General features: G+C 36.0%; 1 protein-coding gene across 1 annotated transcript in view; it reads left to right on the top strand.

Moving 5' to 3' along the window:
* The window catches only part of trim44 (tripartite motif containing 44), a 100,857-nt gene that overhangs the window by 59,479 nt on the left and 18,456 nt on the right, over positions 1–22,922 (top strand). Inside the window, exon 4 of the mRNA XM_059546005.1 lies at positions 4,005–4,024. Coding sequence (XP_059401988.1) covers positions 4,005–4,024 — 20 coding nt within the window. The remainder of the gene's footprint in view (positions 1–4,004; positions 4,025–22,922) is intronic.

The raw sequence follows: 22,922 nt of genomic DNA, 5'->3' as shown, positions 1-22,922 counted from the left end.
TGTTTAGCATTAGCCAGCACTTTTAAATTTGCCAAGATGTCAGGCGCTCTTGGCTCCCGGGAAAAATTTGACTATGGTGGCTGGTGTCTCTATATTCACGTTCCGTACAATAGAATCACCAATAACTAGAGCACTCTTATCAGGTTTCTCAGTGGGTGCATCACTGAGTGGGGAGAACCTGTTTAATGTTTTGATCGGAACAGAAGAGCGGTGTTTTGACCCACGACTACGCTGCCTCACCGTCACCCAGTTGCCCTGCTGCAGGGGCTCTGTTTCCAGAACCGAACAATGTACAGGAATCCCTGAGCTAGACGCATCCAAAGCCGTATCTAGAGCCCTAACATTCTTACTGTCCTCAATTAAAGTTTGGATGCGTGTCTCTAATTCTGAAATCTTCTCTGTCAGCCTAACTATTTCCCTGCATTTATCACATGTGAATCCCTCATCAGCGACAGAGATAGATAAACTGTACATGTGGCAAGAGGTGCAAGTAACAATGACAGGAGAAGCCATTACTCACCGTGCTTGATGAAATATTCTTACTGCTGTTGTTTGATGAACTTTTGAAAAACTGGAGCGAGAGGAGATTAGAAAAGAAAACAGCGGTAGGTTCGAATGAAAACACTAATGACAAGCTAACGAGTGCTAACGCTTTGCAGGTGTACTGCACTCACGGATATAAAATAAAAGTGAACGATCAAAGTTAATCTGATAAGATTGATCGATAATATCAGAAATATGGTGTGAATTAAGTTATATTTTACCACTTTAAAAAACAGAGAGTGATAGTAAAATAAATATTTAGAGAAAAAATAAAATAAACAGCTACACGGAGCTACGATTTGCTACAGAAGGCCAACAGGAAGTAGAGAAAACACTACAGAAGGCCAACAGGAAGTAGAGAAAACACTGTCCAACCAAGAGAAAACACTGTCCAACCGTGAGCATACAGAAGAATATTTTGTTGATTGAGACCGAAGCATCTCCGACGTGACAGCTCGGAAAGCGAGCTGGAGCCGGCGTTGCCAAGTCCACGGTTTTTTTTTTTTTTTTTTTTGCAAAATTTGGCTTTAACACTGTTGCTGCAGGCTGCTTTTCCTGTCCGATGGTTGAGGTGACACCAATAATGTCATATCTAGCTCCTGTTTGAATTCAATTTGAATTCTACCGGGGAACCCCTTTTTGAAACGCGATTGGGCTAGTTTTTAGTAGTAATTGGCGGTTTTGAGAAAACCTGGCAACCCTGGAAAGCACTCGGAACTCCACCAATGTTTCACATCCTCTGCCAAGAAAACTCGAAGCCTGTATATCATCTAACACAAACGACCACAAACATGCACCGCGACAAAGAGCAATGCGAACAATCCCGTGTGGCATCTTGAGAGGAATGTCACATTCGCAATAGTTTGCTGGAAACAAACACAATAGGATGTGAGTAGTGCGCTTTTATATCCCTCGTGTTGAGAGCCGATAGACTAGGCCTTAATTGGAATGTGATGTGCCATTAAAGGGATAGTTCACCCAATAATCAAAATTATGTCATTAATAACTCGCCCTCATGTCGTTCCAAACACGTAAGACCTCCGTTTATCATTGGAACACAGTTTAAGACATTTTAGATTTAGTCCGAGAGCTCTCAGTCCCTCCATTGAAACTGTGTGCACGGTATACTGTCCATGTCCAGAAAGGTAAGAAAAACATCATGAAAGTAGTCCATGTGACATCAGAGGGTCAGTTAGAATTTTTTGAAGCATCAAAAATACATTTTGGTCCAAAAATAGCAAAAACTACGACTTTATTCAGCATTGTCTTCTCTTCAGGGTCTGTTGTGAGAGAGTTCAAAAGAGAAGACAATGCTGAATAAAGTCGTAGTTTTTGCTATTTTTGGACCAAAATGTATTTTCGATGCTTCAAAAAATTCTAACTGACCCTGTGATGTCACATGGACTACTTTGATGATGTTTTTCTTACCTTTCTGGACATGGACAGTATACCGTGCACACAGTTTCAATGGAGGGACTGAGAGCTCTCGGACTAAATCTAAAATATCTTAAACTGTTCCGAAGATAAACGGAGATCTCATGGGTTTGGAACGACAAGAGAGTGAGTTATTAATGACATAATTTAGATTTTTGGGTGAAATATCCCTTTAAGTCTTCCTAGTAGAACTTACACTTACGCTTCCATTTCCCTCATTTCAATTAAAAGCCCCTCCTCGGTTTGGCGGGCCCATATAAATACTACCTATGTTTTTCATGGGAGGTGGCAAAATCTGACAGGGTAGCAGAGATCGACAGAACACCAGCCCGGAGCGTGAAGTGCAGTCCGAGTAAAGGCCAGTGGGGGAAGGGAGACAATGCCAGAGGCTAGTGCTGCCAATAACTGTAGAACTATGGACATGCCCATTTTTTTGAATAAAGATATGAAATAGGTTATTGTTATAAATACAGACGTTAAAATTGTTCACATAAGTTGGCGTCATTCACGCTGTTTACAATATGTTTTAGCGCGTACTGCGTTTTATGAAATTTCTGTTTTAACACGTAGCCTAATGTGTTTTAAGCCTAATATTCAAGTCTGAATTAATCTGTTCTAATCTTAATTAATCTTAATTAATAAAAAAATATTTAAAAAAAAATGCTAGTAATGTTCATGCTCATTCTAAAAATAGAAATGTCCTTGGCTCCTACAGCCTTGTGAGCTGTTGATAATAGATGGACTGTTATATTAATAAGTGACCTCATTCGGTTATCTTATATTAATGTGTTTCATCAATCATACAAACATCAATTGGCTTGGGCTAGGATAGATTGAAAGCCTGAACAGTCTCTCTCCCTCTCTCTCTTTTTATGGGTGTGTGTGTATGCGTGCGTGAGTGCAAATAAATAAATATATTTATTTATTATATATATATATAATAAATAAATAAATAAAACATTTCTAATAAAATTTAAACAGTTGATAATAATGCTCTTTGCATTAAAAATAAATATTCTTTACAGATTAAACACTTTTCATTACACACCCATATATTATGGGAACTGCATAGAATATTTATTTGCAATGCAGGGAGTTTTGGGTAAAACTTTAGTGTAGAGACCAATTCTCACTATTAACTAGTTGCTTACTAGTATGACTGAACTTATTGGTTGTTTATTAGTTCTTATATAGCACACATTCTGCATAACCATATTCTACATCCCTAATCCCAATTCCTAAATTTAACAACTACCTTAGTAACTATTAATAAGATTCAAATTTATGGGTTTATTGATGCAGAAGTCGTAGTTAATGGCTTGAATTGGACCTTAAAATAAAGTGCGACTGAAAATTCTTAGCAATAATTTTTATTTGCAGTCTTTTATTTAGTTAGTTTTGATCTTGACCACAGTATGTTTGATTGAATAAACAGTAAGTATTGTTTCTGATGCCCATAATTCTGATAACATGTTTAATATTTCTGTAATTTTTAAGCTACTATTCAGATGCTTAGATGAACCTAAGACATGGTAAATGTTTGTTAAAATTCAGTGACATTGTTAAAATATTAAGGTGGGTGATGTACAATATTAGAAATGGTAAATATAAATACAAACATTTAAAATGGCATATGACCAAGTAAGTGACAGATGTGATATGATAACTTGAATTAACACATCTCTTTCCTGTTCATAAGTACTGCATAAACACGTTTTTAGCATAATAATTCAATTTTCACAGTTATCAACTAATATATCGTCCACTGATATTTAGCTCCATCCCCATACAACCCTATCCCTGCCTGTAATTTTCAAGTAATTCTGAAAACGGTTACATGTTACAGTATGGTTACCTACTTTTAGATGTTGAAGGCAGAAAAAGGCATCTAAAGAAGATTGCTAATAAATCTTTTGAATGCTTCTGTCAGTCATGACACCCAGGTCCTCATATTTAATGTATGGCTTATCAGTTAAACAGTGATCTCCAAAGAATAACACCTTTGTCTTTGCTTCTTTTTCTTCCAGAATCCTGATTTGAGGCTAAGGTAAGATACCTAAGATGATCAGTTTCAGAAACTGTGAGGTACTGTTAAATATTACTATTTTAAATCATATAAAAATATAGTTTTGTTCTGTGATGCTGGTAAATTGGTTTGTTCACAATGATCCCATGTTCCATTTACCTGATTCGGTGCATAAAAACAGTCTGTAATAGACAAAGAAATAGTGACACATGGTAAAAACTCAGCGTGGTGTGACATTACTGTTGGATCCAATCAGTGGTGTGGGCAGAATTTTATTTTTGGGTGGGCTTGGGTGAAAGTGAAGCTTGCACTCGGAAATTAGATATGGCTTTATTTTTATTTTTTTAAACAGAATTTAAAATGTTTTTAAATCATTTTAATTTTGTTTTCATCATTCCACATAAATGTAGCCTATTCAAGTCACTGCATTTCATATTTCCATCAAATTTTTAATGTGTTATAGCCACTTTATTTTCCCCAGCACTAATAAATATTGTTTCTGAAAACACTAAAACCATAATGAAAAGATTGTATGTCACACCTCTGTTCATCAATTTGCACTGGCTACCAGTTATCAGTATATAAATAGATGAATATAAATGTAGTATATAAACAAATCATTATTATTTGTTATTGTCCACCAGTTATAGATTTCTAACCCAATTAAAAGCAAGAAATTAGAGAAAAAATAAAGTTGCTATAGTATACACCAACAGTCAAAAGTTTTTGAACAGCAAGTTTGTTTTTTAAAGAAGTCTGTTCTGTTCACCAAGCCTGCATTTATTTGATCCAAAGGTCAGCTAAACAGTAACATTCTGATTTGCTGCTCAGAGAAAAAAAAAAAAAAAACACTTATGATAATGTATAAAACACCTGAGTGGAATTTTTTTTTGGTTTCTTTGATGAATAGAAAGTTAAGAAGAACATCATTTATCTGAATAGAAATCTTTTGTAAAATAAAGTCTTTCTATCATTTCTTTTCTTAAAAATAAAAATTATACTGACTCTAAGCCTTTGAATGATATAGTGTATTATGTTGCAAAAGCTTTTTATTTCACATAAATACTGATCTTTGGATCCTTCTATTCATCAAAGAATACTGAAAAAAAATGTACTCCCCTGTTTTAAATATAGATAATCAGCAAATCAGCATATTTAGAATTATTTCTGAAGGATGTGACACTGAAGACTGGAGTAATGATGCTGAAAATTCACTTCTGATCACAGGAATAAATTACATTTAAATATATTATTTGCTGTAGTTATGTTTTAGGACTAAGCAATCCCATTTTTAAGACCTGAGGTATGAGTGGTGACGATGCATCCATCGGTGTAATTTCCTCACTGTGATGGTGGTTGAGTGGGATGAGAATGGGGGTTTTTGCTTCATCGGGGTCATCAGGTGAGCACCCTCCTTCTCTGGTGTTTCAATGATAGGCCCACGACACCTCCAGAGGGCTCATCGGCAGCACCTGGCGTCCCACGTGTGCCCCCCTCTGCTTTCAACCCCTCAATGCCTCATGTAATATTAGGGGCCCAGTTTGAGTCTCCCCTTTTCACCCAAAGCCATCGACTTGCTTCTTCTGCTGCACCTGAGAGGGCTTTGATGGTTCGGCGTAGGATTTGACCTTGCACTCCCAATTCCTTAAGCAGCCTGATGGTTGACTTGCCCACGGACATGGTTGTGCCTCCAGGTATAGCGGCCTTGTGACAAGCTTGTCTTACATCCAACCAGAATGTGTTTAAGGTTTGCAGGGGATGGACAGAGGGGGCATGTCGGGTCTTCTCCATACCATTGGTTGAGGTTTGAGGGGGAAGGCAGGACGTCGTGCGTTGCACGTAAGATGAAGCTGATGTGAAATGCTTCCATGCCCATCAGCTCGCTCCAGGATAACTTTCTCCTCTCAACTCCCTCCCATCTCGTCCATTGTCCTTGCTTGGCTTGTGAGAAAGCCTTTACACACCTTGTTGCCTGCTCGTGCCGACGCACCTCCTCAACAACCAGCCGTCGGCGCTGAGCTGGAGCTGCCCTTTGCCACGATGGTCTACTGTCTCCCAGGCCAAGGCCTCCTCTTCCTCCTAAATTTTCTTGATCATTAAAGAATTGGCCGACAACTGGTTGAAACAATTAACGTTACAGAAAGCGCTCTGTTCAGGGATGCTGAGTTTTGACACATGAGCTCACGCTGCTTAAGCCCCCTGTGACGTATGACGCTGTCTCATGTTGTCGGATTTCAGGTGCTAGAAATTAAGTGCTCGAATGTTTGCAGCAAATGTTCACTGGTTTGGAGGTAATGTTTAATTACATGTTAATATTATTGTAAAGTATTTATTTTGATACGCATGTGCAAGGGGTCTGCACGGCGAATTACAGCATGAGTGACGGCATTTGCTTGAGAAAAGGTTATCGATTTGTGAAGTCTATTTTATTTAGAATCGTTGGAACGTCTTGCATCCCCATGATGACAAATCAGACCCAAACTTCCCAAACCTGTTTTATGAATGATATAGGAAGTGAAAATGAAATGCTGACGCGATGCACAGCGATAATTGCATGTTCATAGTGCAGCACAGACGTGTGAACATGAGGCGGAGGCCGGTAGTATATAATAGTACTTATATAAACTTAATAAAGGCACGTTTGCTATTGTACTATTGTCTGTTTGCTCTGTTTCACCAACCTAGTAGTTCCAAACAGACGTTTTTCTTAGCAACAAACAGTACAGTGACGTTTCTTTGCCGACTGAATCTTTGAGAAACGATTCATGACCCATTCATGAAGACCGTCATTTTCTTCATTCCTAAATAAGCGTTTTGAATGAATCGTTTGAGAGTGACTCCAATGATTCACTCATTAAGACTGTTATTTTCTGCCATCTGCTGAAAGTGAAGTGAAAGTGAAGTGAAAGTGAAGTGACATTCAGCCAAGTACGGTGACCCATACTCAGAATTTGTGCTCTGCATTTAACCCATCCGAAATGCACACACACAGAGCAGTGAACACACACACACACACTGTGAACACACACCCGGAGCAGTGGGCAGCCATTTATGCTGCGGCGCCCGGGGAGCAGTTGGGGGTTCGATGCCTTGCTCAAGGGCACCTAAGTCGTGGTATTGAAGGTGGAGAGAGAACTGTACATGCACTCCCCCCACCCACAATTCCTGCCGGCCCGGGACTCGAACTCACAACCTTTCGATTGGGAGTCCGACTCTCTAACCATTAGGCCACGACTTCCCTGGTGGTAATAGTTTAATTTTTAAAGCATCTTACCTTTCATCTTTCTATTCTAAATTGTATTTATTTTAAAACATTAAATTTGTTGCGTTATTTATACAATTGTGATATACTGTTCGTTGATATTTTATTAAAACACTAGATTATTACTAGTGGTTTTTTGTTAAATAAGGAACATTAACACAAAGAACATCCTGTAAAAATTCAGCTGTTCAAAAAAGAATGTGTCTCCTTCCTTTCCATGACTTGCAAGAAAATGATGGAGAGAAGTCCCCTAATGTACCCAGCTGTGTGGCACTTGAGCTCCCTTGACCCTGTGATCATGGTTGCAAACAGAGATAATTCAAGAGAAATGTTTCAAAAACTCTTGCAAGTTTTGCTCAATGCTGGTTGGTACACTGCACCTCAGTGTGATGAGGTTTTTGCACAGTACAAAATGTTTTTAATACACGTCTACACACACCATAAAGCAGAATTCCAAAATTTTGCTTACACTTCCAAGCTGGACAAGTTTCGAAACCAAGCATTGAAACCATGCAGAAAGAGGCAGATGAAATGGCCGTCAGGGCAGAGAGAAAGCATGACTTCACCTTACTGACAAAATCAAATGCCTATCGAAAAAGTTTCGCAGACAAATGTGAGGAGTTAACAGCTCTAAAACAAAGCTTGGAAAAGTTGCTAGAGAGTTTGAGCTAACTCAAACAGTAAAAAAATGCACAAGGATACTGTGGAGCTTAATGCAGTAAATATTTTGGACACATTTATTTGTTGTTTAGTCTGTTTGGGACAGATGCTTTTTGCAAACTATTTTTTTTATAATGACTTTTATTTCTTTGGAGACTGCAGTTGGGGGAAGAGGGAAGGGGAAGCTTAACAAGAAGGGCCTAGGCAGTCGTTATAATGTGTTCATTAAAATAAAGTGTAGAGTTTACCTTCAGAAGGTGTGTGTGTGCGTGTGAGAGAGAGAGAGAGAGAGAGAGAGAGAGCGAGAGAGCGAGAGAGCGAGACCGAGACCAAATGGTCCCCACAAGGATAGTATAACCTGAGATCATCTACATTGTGGGGACCAGCCAGCAGTCCCCATGGGGGAAATGGTTTAATAAACATACTAAATGTTTTTTTGAAAATGTAAAAATGTCAAAAGTTTTCTGTGATAGTGTACGGGGATAGAATATACAGTTTATACAGTATAAAAACCATTATGTCTAAGGAGATTCTCTAGCAGGATAGTGAACCAGACGTGTGTGTGTGTGTATTTGGTGCATTTCTGATTTTATAGTTGGGTTATAGTCATAAATTGTATGCTTTTTTTAAGAGAGGAGAGAGATATTACTTTAGGCTGTGAATATGTGATCCTTATATTTTATTCCCATCATCATGAAATTTGAAATGTCCTGGAAAAGTCCTGGAAAATGATCTCTGAAAAAGAGTGGGAACCCTGCATATGCATCACTGATTATTTTCTTGGGCATTTATTAAAACAGAAATGTGTATTTTAAGAATACGTTTTATAACGTGCTCCGAGCATTCAACACATCAAGTTGGCTTCAGCCCCGCAATGCGGGAAAGCTGAACTGAGCAGCTGGTGACTCGCGCTGTGTTCGGTCTGCACGAGAGAGCCGCGTCTCGCGAACAGCAACACTGAACCGAGCTCTCCTTCAGGACGTTCATGTCCTCCTGCACCTGAATGAACAAATACAAATTGAAGTTTAAATAAACAGAAAAAAAGAGCGAAAAGCGAAAGAGCTCAATTCAGCACCGCGGTGTTCTGGTGTTCAGGGAGCAAGCAGAGACGCGTCTCAAAGTCTTTGCTTTTGTACCGACAACAAATACATACAAAATATGTCGAAATACCCGTCTTGGAAAGTGTGTTCGAAAAAGTATGTGGTTATGTCTTAAGTGAAAGTAAAGAGTTGCAAAAAAATCGGATGTGTATCATTATAATGGATGCGTTTGTCTCTTAAGGTGACCGCGCCTAATTTACTAGCTCTGCTGTCAGTGTCTTTAATTTATTAAAATGAAAGTAAATCACTCACTGTTCTTGATTGAATTACTTTGTAGTTTTAACAAGAATTTATCCAAAGTCAATCCAAAAATCAGATAGAATTGTTTTACTAGTGGGTGCAGGCCACTAGTTCATTTATGTAAGTGAGTTTGGCAAAATAGTGATCTGTGAAATATTATACCCAAAAATTCTTCATACTGTAGGCTACCAGTGAAATTGATTAAAATAAATAAATAATTAGGGACCTGACCATGTTTTGCTTAAGTGTTTCTTTCTTTAATTGCTAATGCAACCTTTTCACACCACAGACTGAAACAAATTAAGCATTGCTTAATTTGTCATACTGACAGTTGTCTGAAGTTTTGGTTGATTCCATTACATATCTTTTTATCAAAGTTATCCGAAATGATCAAGATGAATTTGTTCTGAGTTATTGTCATATTTTATTACCAATTTCTAAACTACAGCAAATAAACTGTGATAATGTGAGAAATGTTGAAGGTGTCTGAATACATTTTGGTTTGATTGTGTATTTTATTTTACAGTGAAGACTATGCAGTGCTATTTTAGATTAACAAAAACAAACTTATAAAAAGTAAACATTATGTTAATAGCACAAATAAATAAATAGAATGAACATACTGTACAAATTAAACAATTTTAAACAGGGCCCACTGTACGACCTGCACCAGGGCCCCTCTAACCCCAGCTACAAGACGGAGCAATGCACTGTACTGTAAGACATAGAACAAGGCATGTGCTTTAAAAGATGGCAAGTAAAACAAAAAGCACATCTGTATGCAATACAGTTTCATTATTGTTCATTATTATCCAATAATTACTATAAATAATTTGTGCGACCAAATCATGTTTTGCGGCAGCAACTGAAAAAGTTAGTAGCACAAGTGCCACCAATGGAAAAAGTTAGTGTAGTTCCCTGTGGTAAAGTCATTTATATATTTTTTTAAGAGCTTCTTAAAATAAAATATTACTCCGAATGCACACAATTCACCCTTTAGAACACAACAAGAGCAAAATCCAGGGGTTTTTGAGCCGTGTATGTGTGCAAAATGCAATATTTGACAGGGAAGGGAAAAAAAGTCACATGACAGCCGCGTTTCGGGGCGAGATCGAAAAAAAAAAAATACACATTTCATTCACACTGACAAGCTAAACCAACATATGTTATTATTATCGGGTCAGATCTCATTAATAAATTATGTCTCTGGCCAAAGAACCGACAGAAAGATGAGAGAGAAATGAGCGCTGCATATCAGCCAGCCCAGTTAAGAGCATTTTTATATTTTTTAAGAGCTTTCAAAAATAAAATATCACAGCGAGTGCACACAATCCACCCAATAGAACACAACAAGAGCAGAATTCAGGTGTTTTTTTAGCTGTGTATGTGTGCAAAATGAAATATCAGCGCGATACAGCTTATGAATACTGGAAGGAAAAAAAGTCACGACAGCCTTTTAAATTAAAACAGTGCAGCGAATCAACACAAAACAATTAGAAGAATATATTATAGAGATCAAAATGAGTGCTTGTGTGATCTTTTTGTGGTGAAAATAACATCCATATCTCCAGCTTCAGAGGACAGTAATTCTGGCTTTTCGTCGGTAGATCGGACAAATCAAGTACACGATTATTTAAAAATTCATAATAGCTTGGCGAATATAAACGAAAACAGCCACGTGAACATAAACTGTTGAGAAATAAATCGAAAATGGGTATTGATGCTGGATTGAATATTAAAAGAGGCTGCATTTACCAGCTGCTTTCAGTATGTTGTCCACACGATGGCGCCACAGGATAAATACTAAATACTTCAAGATATTGTTACGGATCACTCAGGAGACAGAGGAGTAACAGATGAAGATGGTATTTATTAAAGACACAAACAGAGGAATAGGAAGTGAGGAGTGGATGGGTGTTGGGATCCGTGCCGGGCAGGTAGTGACCACACACACGCACAGTTGGGGATTTGAGGACTTCGGAGGCAATCCTTAGAGAGAAGGTAAAGAGGAGTTAGTCCTAGTAGTTAGCACACAGGAATGATCTTGTCGCGAGCGTGACAGGACAATGACTGGGTATGGTGTGTGGCTTTTATGGTGCTGCGGTGGATGACTGGTGATGAGGATCAGGTGGTGATGGTTCAGTACTCAGGTGATGGTGTGCGCAATGATTGTGTGGAGGTGGAACCTGGCGTGTTTGTAACAGATATATTCTGAGACAAAGCAGTTCATACAAGTGAATACATAAATTGCCTATTTTCAAGTAAATTATGAGTCCTTCTGTGAGTACTATTATATGCACAACATGAAAATAGATAACTTATATAGTGTCCCTTCTTTAATTTTTCAGTAATGTGTGATAACTGTGACAACATAAGAAATATGTTGTCAGTACTATTAGAATAAGATCAAATTGAATGGTATTTAGGAGATTATAGTTTTTGCATTATTACTATATTGGGCCTTATGGAAGTTTATTAAAAATAATAATGAATATTTATTATTTTTTTATTGATGCACATGAATAAATTTGAAATATTACATGAGTTTGAATGAGTTTAAATTGATTAGAAATAGTTAATAGAAGCAAAGTTTGATGGAGTCTAATGGGATTTGGAGCTTGTGTCATCTGAACATCCTGTCAATTAAAGTCTATGGGATTTTTATGATTTTTAATATCTATTTTTATGAAAACCGTAAGTCCAATCAGTTAGAAAAGATATAGCACACCTCATCTGTTCAAAGACTTGAAAATGCTTCATTTATGTGCATAAATAAAAAAAGAATAAATATTCATAATTTTTTATAAACTTTCATAAAACCCAATATAGCAGTTATGTGAAAACAATCATCTCCTAGATACCATTAAATTTGATCATATTTTAATAGTATTGCCAATGTTTTTATCAAGTTATCACACATTACTGAAAAAGTAAAGAAGGCACACTATGATAGTTATCTATTTTCATGTTGTGCATATAATAGTACTCACAAAAGAACTCATAATTTACTTGAAAAGATACACGTCCATTGTGTAACTGCATAATCTATACAAACCATTGTGCTTGGACCCCTTATGATCACCTTGATTTAAACTGCATTGTTTCAGTTATCTTGTGTGTCGTTGCCCACAACGCGACGGTGACAGGACTGAAATAGCAAACACAAGAAAAATAGGCATGACTTATTTCGCATCCAGCTAGACAACCCTGCCGTAGCTGTTACCATAGCCTAGGCTATTTATTAGAAAATAAAACACCAAGGGACTATGGAAAAAAAATATTACAGGTGTATTTTTTTTTTTTATTATTTAATTTTTTTTTTTTTTTTTGCAGCGGGGCAGCTCAAGAATGTTGGGCACACAAGTACTGTGGCTCTTTTGCCCCATGGCCAAGATCAAAGTTAGTTCACTAACTTTTAATTCTAGTTAAGTTGGCTTGGCAACAAGTTCCCCTTAAACTTCCCCTTCTTCTTATTATTATTTTTCTGAGACTAAATTCCAAACGTATCTCCTCCTAGGGCTTTAAAGCCACAAGCCCCAAACTCGGCAGACACCTGCGGGATAGAGGGGTGCTTGTTGCTATATATTTTCCTACTGATCAGACTTAGTTTTTTTTAATTAATTTTTTAATGTAAAAATACATTACCCATAGACTTACATTGTCTGAGAAAAATTGCGCCCCTACAGTTGCAATACCCGGGAGAGGAGGAGTCTTAGGTTTAGTTTCCCTTTTAAATAACATATATAAAATATATTCCCGGTTAAAAATACAAGTAAATAATACAATTTCCCTCAAACTGACAGGCTAAACCAACATATCTGATTATTACAGGGGTCAGGGCTCATTAATAATTGATTTCTGGGCAGAGAGCAGTCAGAAAGACGAGAGAAGAATCACGCTCATCGGCCGATGCATTCTCACCACGAGCGAATTTATTCTTGTTTAAGACCTTTTAAAAATAAAATATTACGGCGATTGCAAGCAATCCACACATTAGAACACACCAAGAGCTAAATTCAGATGTTTCTGAACTGTTTAAAGTAATAACATGATATATTCACGGCAGCCAACTGCCCGCGAGCTCACAATGTATTTCTCTGAATACTTGAAGTCCTCATAGATAATTTACAGCCTTTTACATTAAAACACTGCAGCGAAACGGCACAAAACAATTAGAAGAATATATTATACACATGAAAATGAGTGTTTATATGTGCTTGTGAGATTTTATCTGTCAGGCTGAACGTCACAGCGAGCTCGCGATGTATTTCTCTGAACACTTGAAGTCCACATTGAAAGTTTACAGCCTTTCACATTAAAACACTGCAGCGAAATGGCAAAAAACAATTAGAAGAATATAATATACACACGAAAATGAGTGTTTATATGTGCTTGTGAGATTTTCTCTGTCAGGCTGAGCTGAACGTCACATCGATTGCTCGGCGCTGCATAACACGGTTAAGTCATTTATATATTTTTTTAAGAGCTTAAAATAAAATATTACTCCCGAATGCACACAATACACCCATAAGAACACAACAAAAGCAAAATCCAGGGGTTTTTGAGCCGTGTATATGTGCAAAACGCAATATTTGACATCGCAAAGGGAAAAAAAGTCACATGACAGCCGCGTTTCGGGGCGAGATCGGACAAATAATAGCCTACACATTTCATTCACACTGACAAGCTAAACCAACATATGTTATTATTACCGGGTCAGATCTCATTAATAAATTATTTCTCTCTTGTCTTTCTCTCAGTTCTTTGGCCAGAGACATGAGCGCTTCATCAGCCAGCCCATTTGACAGCGTGATACAGCTTATGAATACTGGAAGGAAAAAAAGTCACGACAGCCTTTTAACTTAAAACAAGAACTCTTTTTATTAAAAAAATAAATGAATATTTATTCATTTTTATCTATGCACATAAATAGATTAGAAATATTAGATGAGTTTAAATTGATTAGAAATAGTTCATTGAAGCAAAGCTTGATTGAGTCTAATGGGATTTGGAACTTGGCTCTTCTGAACATTGTCAATTAAAATCTATGGGATTTTTATGATTTTTAATATTCATTTTTATGAAAACCTTAAGTCCAATCAGTTAGAAAAGATATAGCACACCACATCTGTTCAAAGACTTGAAAATGTTTCATTTATGTGCATAAATAAAAAAGAATAAATATTCATTATTTTTTTATAAACTTTCATAAAACCCAACATAGTAATTATGAAAAACGATCATCTCCTAAATACCATTAAATTTGATCATATTTTAACAATATTGCAAATATATTTATCAAGTTATCACACATTACTGAAAAAGTGAAGAAGGGACACTTATGATGGTTATCTATTTTCATGTTGTGCATATAATAGTACTCACATAAGGACTCATAATTTACTTGAAAAGATACACGTCCATTGTGTAACTGCATCATCTATACAAACCATTGTGCTTAGACCCCTTATGATCACCTTGATTTAAACCGCATTGTTTCAGTTACCTTGCGTGTAGTTGCCCACAACGCGACGGTGACAGCACTGTGAAATAACAAACATGGGAAAAATAGGCATGACTTATTTCGCATCCAGCAAGACTCTGTCATAGCCGTTATCATAGCCTAGGCTTTTTATTAGAAAAGAAAACAGCAAGGGACCATGGAAAAAGATTGTTGCAGGTGTATTTTGTTTTTGTTTTTTTTGCAGCGGGGCAGCTGAAGAATGTTGGGCACACAAGTACTGTGGCCCTTTTGCCCCATGGCCAAGCCAACATCATAGTTAATTAAACTAACTTTTAATTCTAGTTATATACTGCAATTATAATTATCCATTAGAATTATTTATTTTTAATTCTTGTTCTGTTCTGATAAATTATTTAAATTTAAAGTATTTGTTGTAAAGTGAATGGAACTAAAAATATCCTATTGGTACATTAGCCTATAACATTATTAGGCGTGCCGTTATTATTTCTGAATGTAATGAAATCCAACTCTCGCAAACTTAATTAATTTTTTAGCGTGTTTATTTATTTATTTATTTTTAAAGCAGCAAACAAAAATAGGTGATTAATCTGTTAAAATGTGTTATTGTGGGTTAACAAATTTACATTACAGATTATGGGCCTAATCTAGGCTATGTTGTTAACTATTTACAAGTTTCGTGTATGTTGTTATCCAGCTTTTTTTTTCACTGCATCTGAAAATGACTTTGTGCATGCACATTCACTTTGCACGCTCAACCTGCCTCCCGTGTTGCTAAGCTGTGGACAATATAGACAATATATATAAAGGTTTGTCTCACATTTTATACAGGAATTGTTCATTAAAAAATAAATAAATAAATAATAAAAGTCAAAATAAATTGTTAGTTTTATGCTAACATGCAATCAAGGTCTTAAGATACTAAACAAGATACAAGTTCATTTAAGCTATTTAACATGCACTCTGACATTTTACCATTTCAAGTTATAAAGTCCTTAAGATTTTTAAGTCAGTTTAATAGTATTGAAATTCAAGTTGAATATGGTATTAAAAAAAGGTTTTAATAGCTTAAATTGTTTCTATGAATTAATATGTTATCATGACTTTTTCATCATAATCATATATTGGGCTAATTGAGGTTCTTTCTTTTATTCGTTATTTATAATTATAATTCTTTAAAAAAAATCAGGGACAGACAGGAAGATCCAAATATTTGTAATGTACAATAATATAGGCCTATATCTGCCTGCAGTTAAAAAGTTATATTTGTTTTGATTCACAATTCTAATAATAATAATAACTCGGCCTGAGTAAATTTTACAATTATAGAATTGGGGTAGTAATTTAGGAGGTGAAAATACTGTGAAATTACAAATGGCATGGGATTTTAAAGCATACCAAATGAAGGTCTATGAAACATTAGTCAATAAAGTATTTTTTTTAACAATGGCACTTAAAGTTTTAAGCTAAAATATAATTTAAACCATATTGCCTGTGAATAAATAAAATGCATACTTTTCAATGAAAGAACACTGGGAGTGTATGTTGCTTCTGGTGTTTGGATTTGTACTTCAATATAATGAGCTCCAAGTGTAAGAATAGCCCTAGACTAGGGTTTTTATTTTTTTTACTCTCTATTTAACAGTATTAGCTCAATGAAATACGTCTTCCTTCAGGTAGGCTGAATATTTTCCTGCCTTGCTAAATGTTGGGCTCATGATCAATAAGTTGTATTCACCTCAAACTAATTTTGTTTAATCAAACCGCGGTCGGTGAAACTGGGTCAGTTAGCGCGAGTCGCACTCGTTGTGAAGCTGGAGCAGCTGATGGAGTATTCGCTTGGTCTTAAAGCCTGCTGCAAACGATTGCGTATACAAATAATGTTTTTCGCAATATTAATGTTTAATTATCAATTGATTTGTTGTTATTATGGTCTTGTGAAAATTATAATATGGACTGCGAGCAAATAATGAATAAAAAGAGTGCAGACAGCATATTTCAACCCAGTAACATAACAAAACATGGTTCCTTGCAGCTAAAAAACAGACCAAATTCAGTTCAGCTGAAGGGGGCTTGGGTTTGGGGGTAGTTCTGTATATCTTGTGGGGGTCGAAATAAAGGTGTGAATTTCTTGCTCTTTCATGTGGACATTGTCTTATAAGGGTTGCAAACTTAAAGAGCAGGTTTTAGGACAACTTTAAAGAAAGGTTTGATCCACTTCAAATGTTGACTACTATACACTAAGTAGACATCGAAAACGCCTCTTTTACCGCCGCGGCGTTTGTAAAGAGCATTTGCAGCCTTTGACCGCTGAGTGGCGCTTTAACCACAAGTTATCAAATAAGCGCATCAAAGCACATTTTCGCTAATAGACGTCAGATTTGCCTCGCTGATTTGTTACATTTGACTGCTTCAGTCACGGAAAATGAAAGAAAAACACTATAGTTTAAATATTTAATAAATTTAATATTCACAGATGAAAGTTTGGTATTTATGAAGTTATGTGCATTTCTTAGAACGAATTCAAGCAGGATAAATGTCAAGCCTGTGCCTAAAAGGTGTGCAGTATTATTTATATTATATTAATTATGCGTTATATTATTCAAAAGAAATTGTGGTTTACTTTGCATCGGAGCATTAAAAGTGGTAGCCTATTTTAGGGGGGTAGGCTACATGGATTAATATGCAAAATGTCAATATTTTAATATATTATGCCTATATTTTAATTTATATTTTAAATATAAATATATTTTTTCCTTTAATAAAACATGCAATTTTGTTATTCGTTACCTGTCCTTTATTTTGACATTTGTCTGTAAACTGATTAAGAAATTGTTGCATGTTTAAATGTGAAGCACTGTATAATTTCGTTCCCATTATTTAGGCCTAATTTGCCTAAAACAATAAACGAATAAAATTAAACCGGCACAATTAAATCTTTGAAACTCTAAAGAATTAATAAAAAGTCCTCACGATTAAAGTTCTCTTATTATAATCAACAACATTCACACGATGTAAAAAAAAAAAGCTTTAGTAATTGACAACTTAAGTGATTTTAAAGGGAACCTTCTTTACTTGCTTTTAAAGTAGGGTAATATCATATGGCCTAAAAAAAATCCCAGTTTTTTTTTTTTTTTTAGAAAAAAAAATCAGATTTATGATTAAAACCGATTTTTAAATCAATATTCAAATGACGAAGAAATTTTACAAAAGTTTTAATATAGTTCTTTATCATTCATTTAGCAGTCAAATGTATAACTGCAACAAGATTATTTAAAAAAAAATTTTATTACCTTAATGCTGGAAAGACCTTTATTTTATTAATTGTTTTTTAATACTAGCCCATCATGCATCTAACCATCCACTCAGTTTTAAGAGCTGTTCAGATTAACACTGCCAGCTCCGCAGTGAGTCAGTGTCATGGACGGAGGACCTGTTAATATATTTTCTAGTTTATATTTCCATCTCGTTATGCCACTGGTTTAGATTTTTTTTTTTTTTTTTTGAACTTATTTGTAAATAGAGCAGCGACTTTCTGTGTGTCTACACCGGACGCGGAAGTTGTCATCTGTGCCAACACTATAGTGTCAAATCATCTGAACGCAGTGTCAGAACATTTTGTCATAAACAGAACGAGCATCAGTTCACTGATGGGGATTGTGTCCAGTGTATCCATCACTGGGTTCTGCTGTCTTTTGTTGGATCGTTCCACTTGTGTCCGGTGTAGAGCTGGCGTGCGTTTTTATTGTTTTATTTTACAGCCCTTGTTTTACAGCTTGTTTTAATGTTTTTATTAAATATCTGTATTGACTGCATGGTCATATTATCGAATTATTTACTGCCATGCGACCTACAAAAGTAAAGCTTGGCAAGTCGATCAACAAGCATTGCTGCAGGTTGATTTTTGGCAGATATGCTGTGCTTGTGTTCCGCGGTCTTCATTTCGTCAGGTGAAACATCTCTCTCACTCGCAGCAGAGTCTGTGAGAAGCAACAACTTCCCCTCCGCGCGCACTGATACCAGAAACACACTCCGCCTTCACTCCATGGATAAAGTATTTCAGTATGTTTGAAATGTTATGTTCATAACATAGCATATAAAATAATAATAATAATAAAAAAAATAACAACAGGAGAGTTTCAAAGTGGCTTAAGCTATGTGTGAACTTTTTTCCCTATATCACATGCCAAACTAATAACATTGTAAGCATTACATCTTTAATTGCTGTTTTCTGCTGCTGTTTTCACCGCATTTCACACACACACACACACGCGCACGCGCGCACTCAAAAGAGGATTAGAACCGTCGGTGAAGAAGTTGAAACGCTTTGACTCAGATAACTCGTTAAATCCATGATGTTGATTCCAAATGAAAGAGATAGAAAACGTTGAGTTAGTGTCCCACACATTTAATGGCTGGTACACGGCAACACGCTCTAATCATATATGATAGATTAACTCTTTCTTGGCATTACAAATAAAGTAAAGACAAAATAATAAGGCGGCAAAGTGAACTTATCACCCATTCTCACGTAGTCCTTCTCTTAAAGACTGATCACTTAACTTATAACACACACTATGTGGTGATGACGTAGAAGGACTACGCGAGAACCATGGATGTTAAGTTCACTCTGCCGCTTGTTATTATTTTCATGCACACCACACTATAATGTGATGCATGCAAAAAACATAGTTTTGGACGTTACAAAGTCTCCATCCACAAACAGACGTACATCGGTTGCAGATATAAGGTATTTCACTGAATGGCCTATATATTTGAAAGATTTTAACCGAGCCCTCAATAACTGAGTTTAATGCCACAGTTATGTTAGACTGCATCTCATTCTTGTTTCTGTGGTGTACATCAAGCTCGTCATGAGGCGCGCAGTCCGGAGCGCTGTATTACTGATACACAGTGTTGGGAAGGTTACTTTGGAAATGTAATAGGTTACAGATTACAAGTTACCCTGTTTAAAATGTAATAGTAGTGTAGCTTTTTCAATTACTTTATTAAAGTAATGTAACTAATTACTTTTGAGTACTTTTTGATTACTTTTCTACATTTGTGAAAATTAAAGAATAATAAATAAAAGCATATACATCAACTTAAATACAGTTATCTAATAAGCATGTGACATATTGTGTACTAAACTCCTTAAACATTGGTGTTTTTTTTAAACTGCTGTCTCTTTGTATATGATGATAGTTTTCTCAAAATAAGTAATGCACATTAAGTGACGCAAAGCAGTTCTAGAAATTATGTTTATGTGCTCGTGTACTACTATATTGAGGCGGCAGAGGTTGAAAACACTGCAAGCTTCAGTAGGCCTATGTGTAGTAAATGAAACCATGTCTTTGTCATTATTTTACAGGAGGGGCGGACTGGGAAAAAAATTCAGACTGGAAAATTCAAACTCATACAAACAAATTCATGGACAAAACTATTTTTTGTATGGACCTGACATAAAAAAGGTTTAAATCTTTAATTTGGGGACATGCAAAATAATTAAAAGTTCTCTCCTGAACTGCACTTCCATTTTTCTCTTCAGTCTCTTTATTTTGAAGTGAAGTGAAGTGAAGTGAAGTGACATTCAGCCAAGTATGGTGACCCATACTCAGAATTTGTGCTCTGCATTTAACCCATCCGAAATGCACACACACAGAGCAGTGAACACACACACACACTGTGAACACACACCCGGAGCAGTGGGCAGCCATTTATGCTGCGGCGCCCGGGGAGCAGTTGGGGGTTCGATGCCTTGCTCAAGGGCACCTAAGTCGTGGTATTGAAGGTAGAGAGAGAACTGTACATGCACTCCCCCCACCCACAATTCCCCCATCCACAATTCCACAACCTTTCGATTGGGAGTCCGACTCTCTAACCATTAGGCCACGACTTTATTTTGCCCTGTTATCCATCTCTCTCGTGACTTTAATACTCAAGATTGAACAAAACTATACTTTACTCTACAATACTACAATATCTTTATAGAAAAATCGTAATACTGTACACGAGTCATGTTTTTCCCTTACAAAAATTAACCTTGCTTTTATTAGCCTAAATAAAAGTAAAATAACCTTGTTTTGTTTTTGTTTTTTTGCAAATGGATTTGTATTTATTTTTACATAAATAATTTGTAAAATAATTTTACATTTTTGGTTACCACATTTAAACAATAGTAACCATTTTCTCTGGATTTATAGTTAAATATTAAAATGTAAATTTTCGTAAGGGTTGTGTTGTTGTCTGTCGTAGCTCCCCCTAAACCTATAAAAAAATCGGAATTTTTTGCAGATAAATTCCTACTGTAACATTACAACTGATAATAATGATGTCCTTTATATAGTATTTTGAGGGATGACTGGTGAGCAACGTGCTGCTGCTTGATTAAATAAATAAAAAAAACAAAGACAAAAAAGCATCTTTACAGATGAAACTGACCTAAAACCCTGAACAGTAGTTCTGCTTCTCTGCTCCAGCTGTGCGCTTCCACAGTCCACTCTATTCTCTCTCTCTCTCTCACATTGATTACTCTGAGTCTGATCCAATCCATTTGGCAGAGGCGCGGAGAGTGCGCGAGTCATGACTAACACTTCATCACTTATTAGAGATTTAATTATCAAATGGCGGATTCGCAAATGATCGCTTTAGTACATTCGGCAGGCAATTATACAATAATGATGGAATTGTCCCGGTTCTCCCGGTGTCCAGTCCGCGTCTGATTTCCACAGACAGGCAGAATGTGCAAGTCATATAGGCTATTGCATTTTTTGGGCTTAATATTCACAGACACTAGTCCATGTCATGTTTTGATTCAAGTGTACTGACCTACTTTTGATTTAGTCATCCAAAATGTGGGATATTCCGTCCGCGTTAGGCATTCCGTTTTTATGACTGGATTCTACGAACCAGACTGTATTTCCGCATCCCGGAAATTATTAGGGTGGTATGTCTCAGAATAGTCAGTGCAATTTGGGAAAGAAATCAGTTAAATCTGTATGTGGATGTGTGTAAATATTCAAATGTAATCCCCTTTGTAATCATTAAAAATTTCATAAGTAACTGTAATTTTATTACTCATTTTTTCGTAGTTTCTGTAACTAATTACAGTTACAATAATTTTGTAATTAAATTACGTAACGCCGTTACATGTAACTAGTTACTCCCCAACACTGCTGATACATCAGTTCAGTTCTTTACTCCAAATATATAAACTTACCTGTTTTGAATACTTTATATTTAACGTGTTCGTTTATGTCCAATATTAGTGTTAAATTGTTGGACTCGATGAAATCTACTATTGATTTTCACCGTTGGCTGATTTTGCAGTACATTTAGACTGATAACTTCCAATGCGCAGATGCGGCAAATTTGTCACAGGACGCGCGATATGACAGTTGGGTCCGACTATATATAAACTAGCTGTTTTAAATACAGTATTTTTATATTTAACGTTAGTTAAGTCAGTCAGTATGTTTTCAAGTATATTTTTTCGATTATTGGTGATTCCATAGGCTCTCTCTCACGCACCTGCACAGTTTAAAACACCAAACAGTTCTGCTATGACAAGATCAAAGATTCTCTCTCTTGCTCCACCCATGCACAATAATATTGTGTATCATTGATCTCACGTGCTGACGATATGACGATATGAAAAATGACCATATTGCCCATTTCTAGTCCATATAATATTTTTTTTAGTGTGTGAAATATAAATTCTCACAGAATGTAGCCTATTCATAACCAGTATATTAAACTATCTCTTTATGTTTTTCTAAATCCCAAACAGAGTCCAGACATCAGTAAAGTATCCGTCTATGAACATGTTTTATAGACTATTTTAGATTTGGGAATTACACATGCGTTACAGACGTGACAAAAAAACACCAGAGTTTTGGGAGACATTATATTTTGTAGACTTTATGTGATTTACAATGCACAAACTAGAAGCAACAATATCTGCAGAGAAGGGTTGTCCATTCTTAAAACATAAAATATCAATTTTATTTAAATTTTCGTTTTGTGTTTCAGAGGGAAAATCAGTGTTAAGGCAGTCTCTCCATTACGGACCATTCTGAAAGCAGAATTTATGCAAATGCATATAAAATGCTTTAAAAACTTTAACAGAGATTTCTAGAGGGTATTTAATAGGTCTGCCCCATGTAATATTTTTCT

The sequence above is a fragment of the Carassius carassius genome, chromosome 50 (genome assembly GCF_963082965.1).
Source record: "Carassius carassius chromosome 50, fCarCar2.1, whole genome shotgun sequence".
Taxonomy (NCBI): domain Eukaryota; kingdom Metazoa; phylum Chordata; class Actinopteri; order Cypriniformes; family Cyprinidae; genus Carassius; species Carassius carassius.
This window is presented reverse-complemented; position numbering and strand designations above follow the sequence as displayed.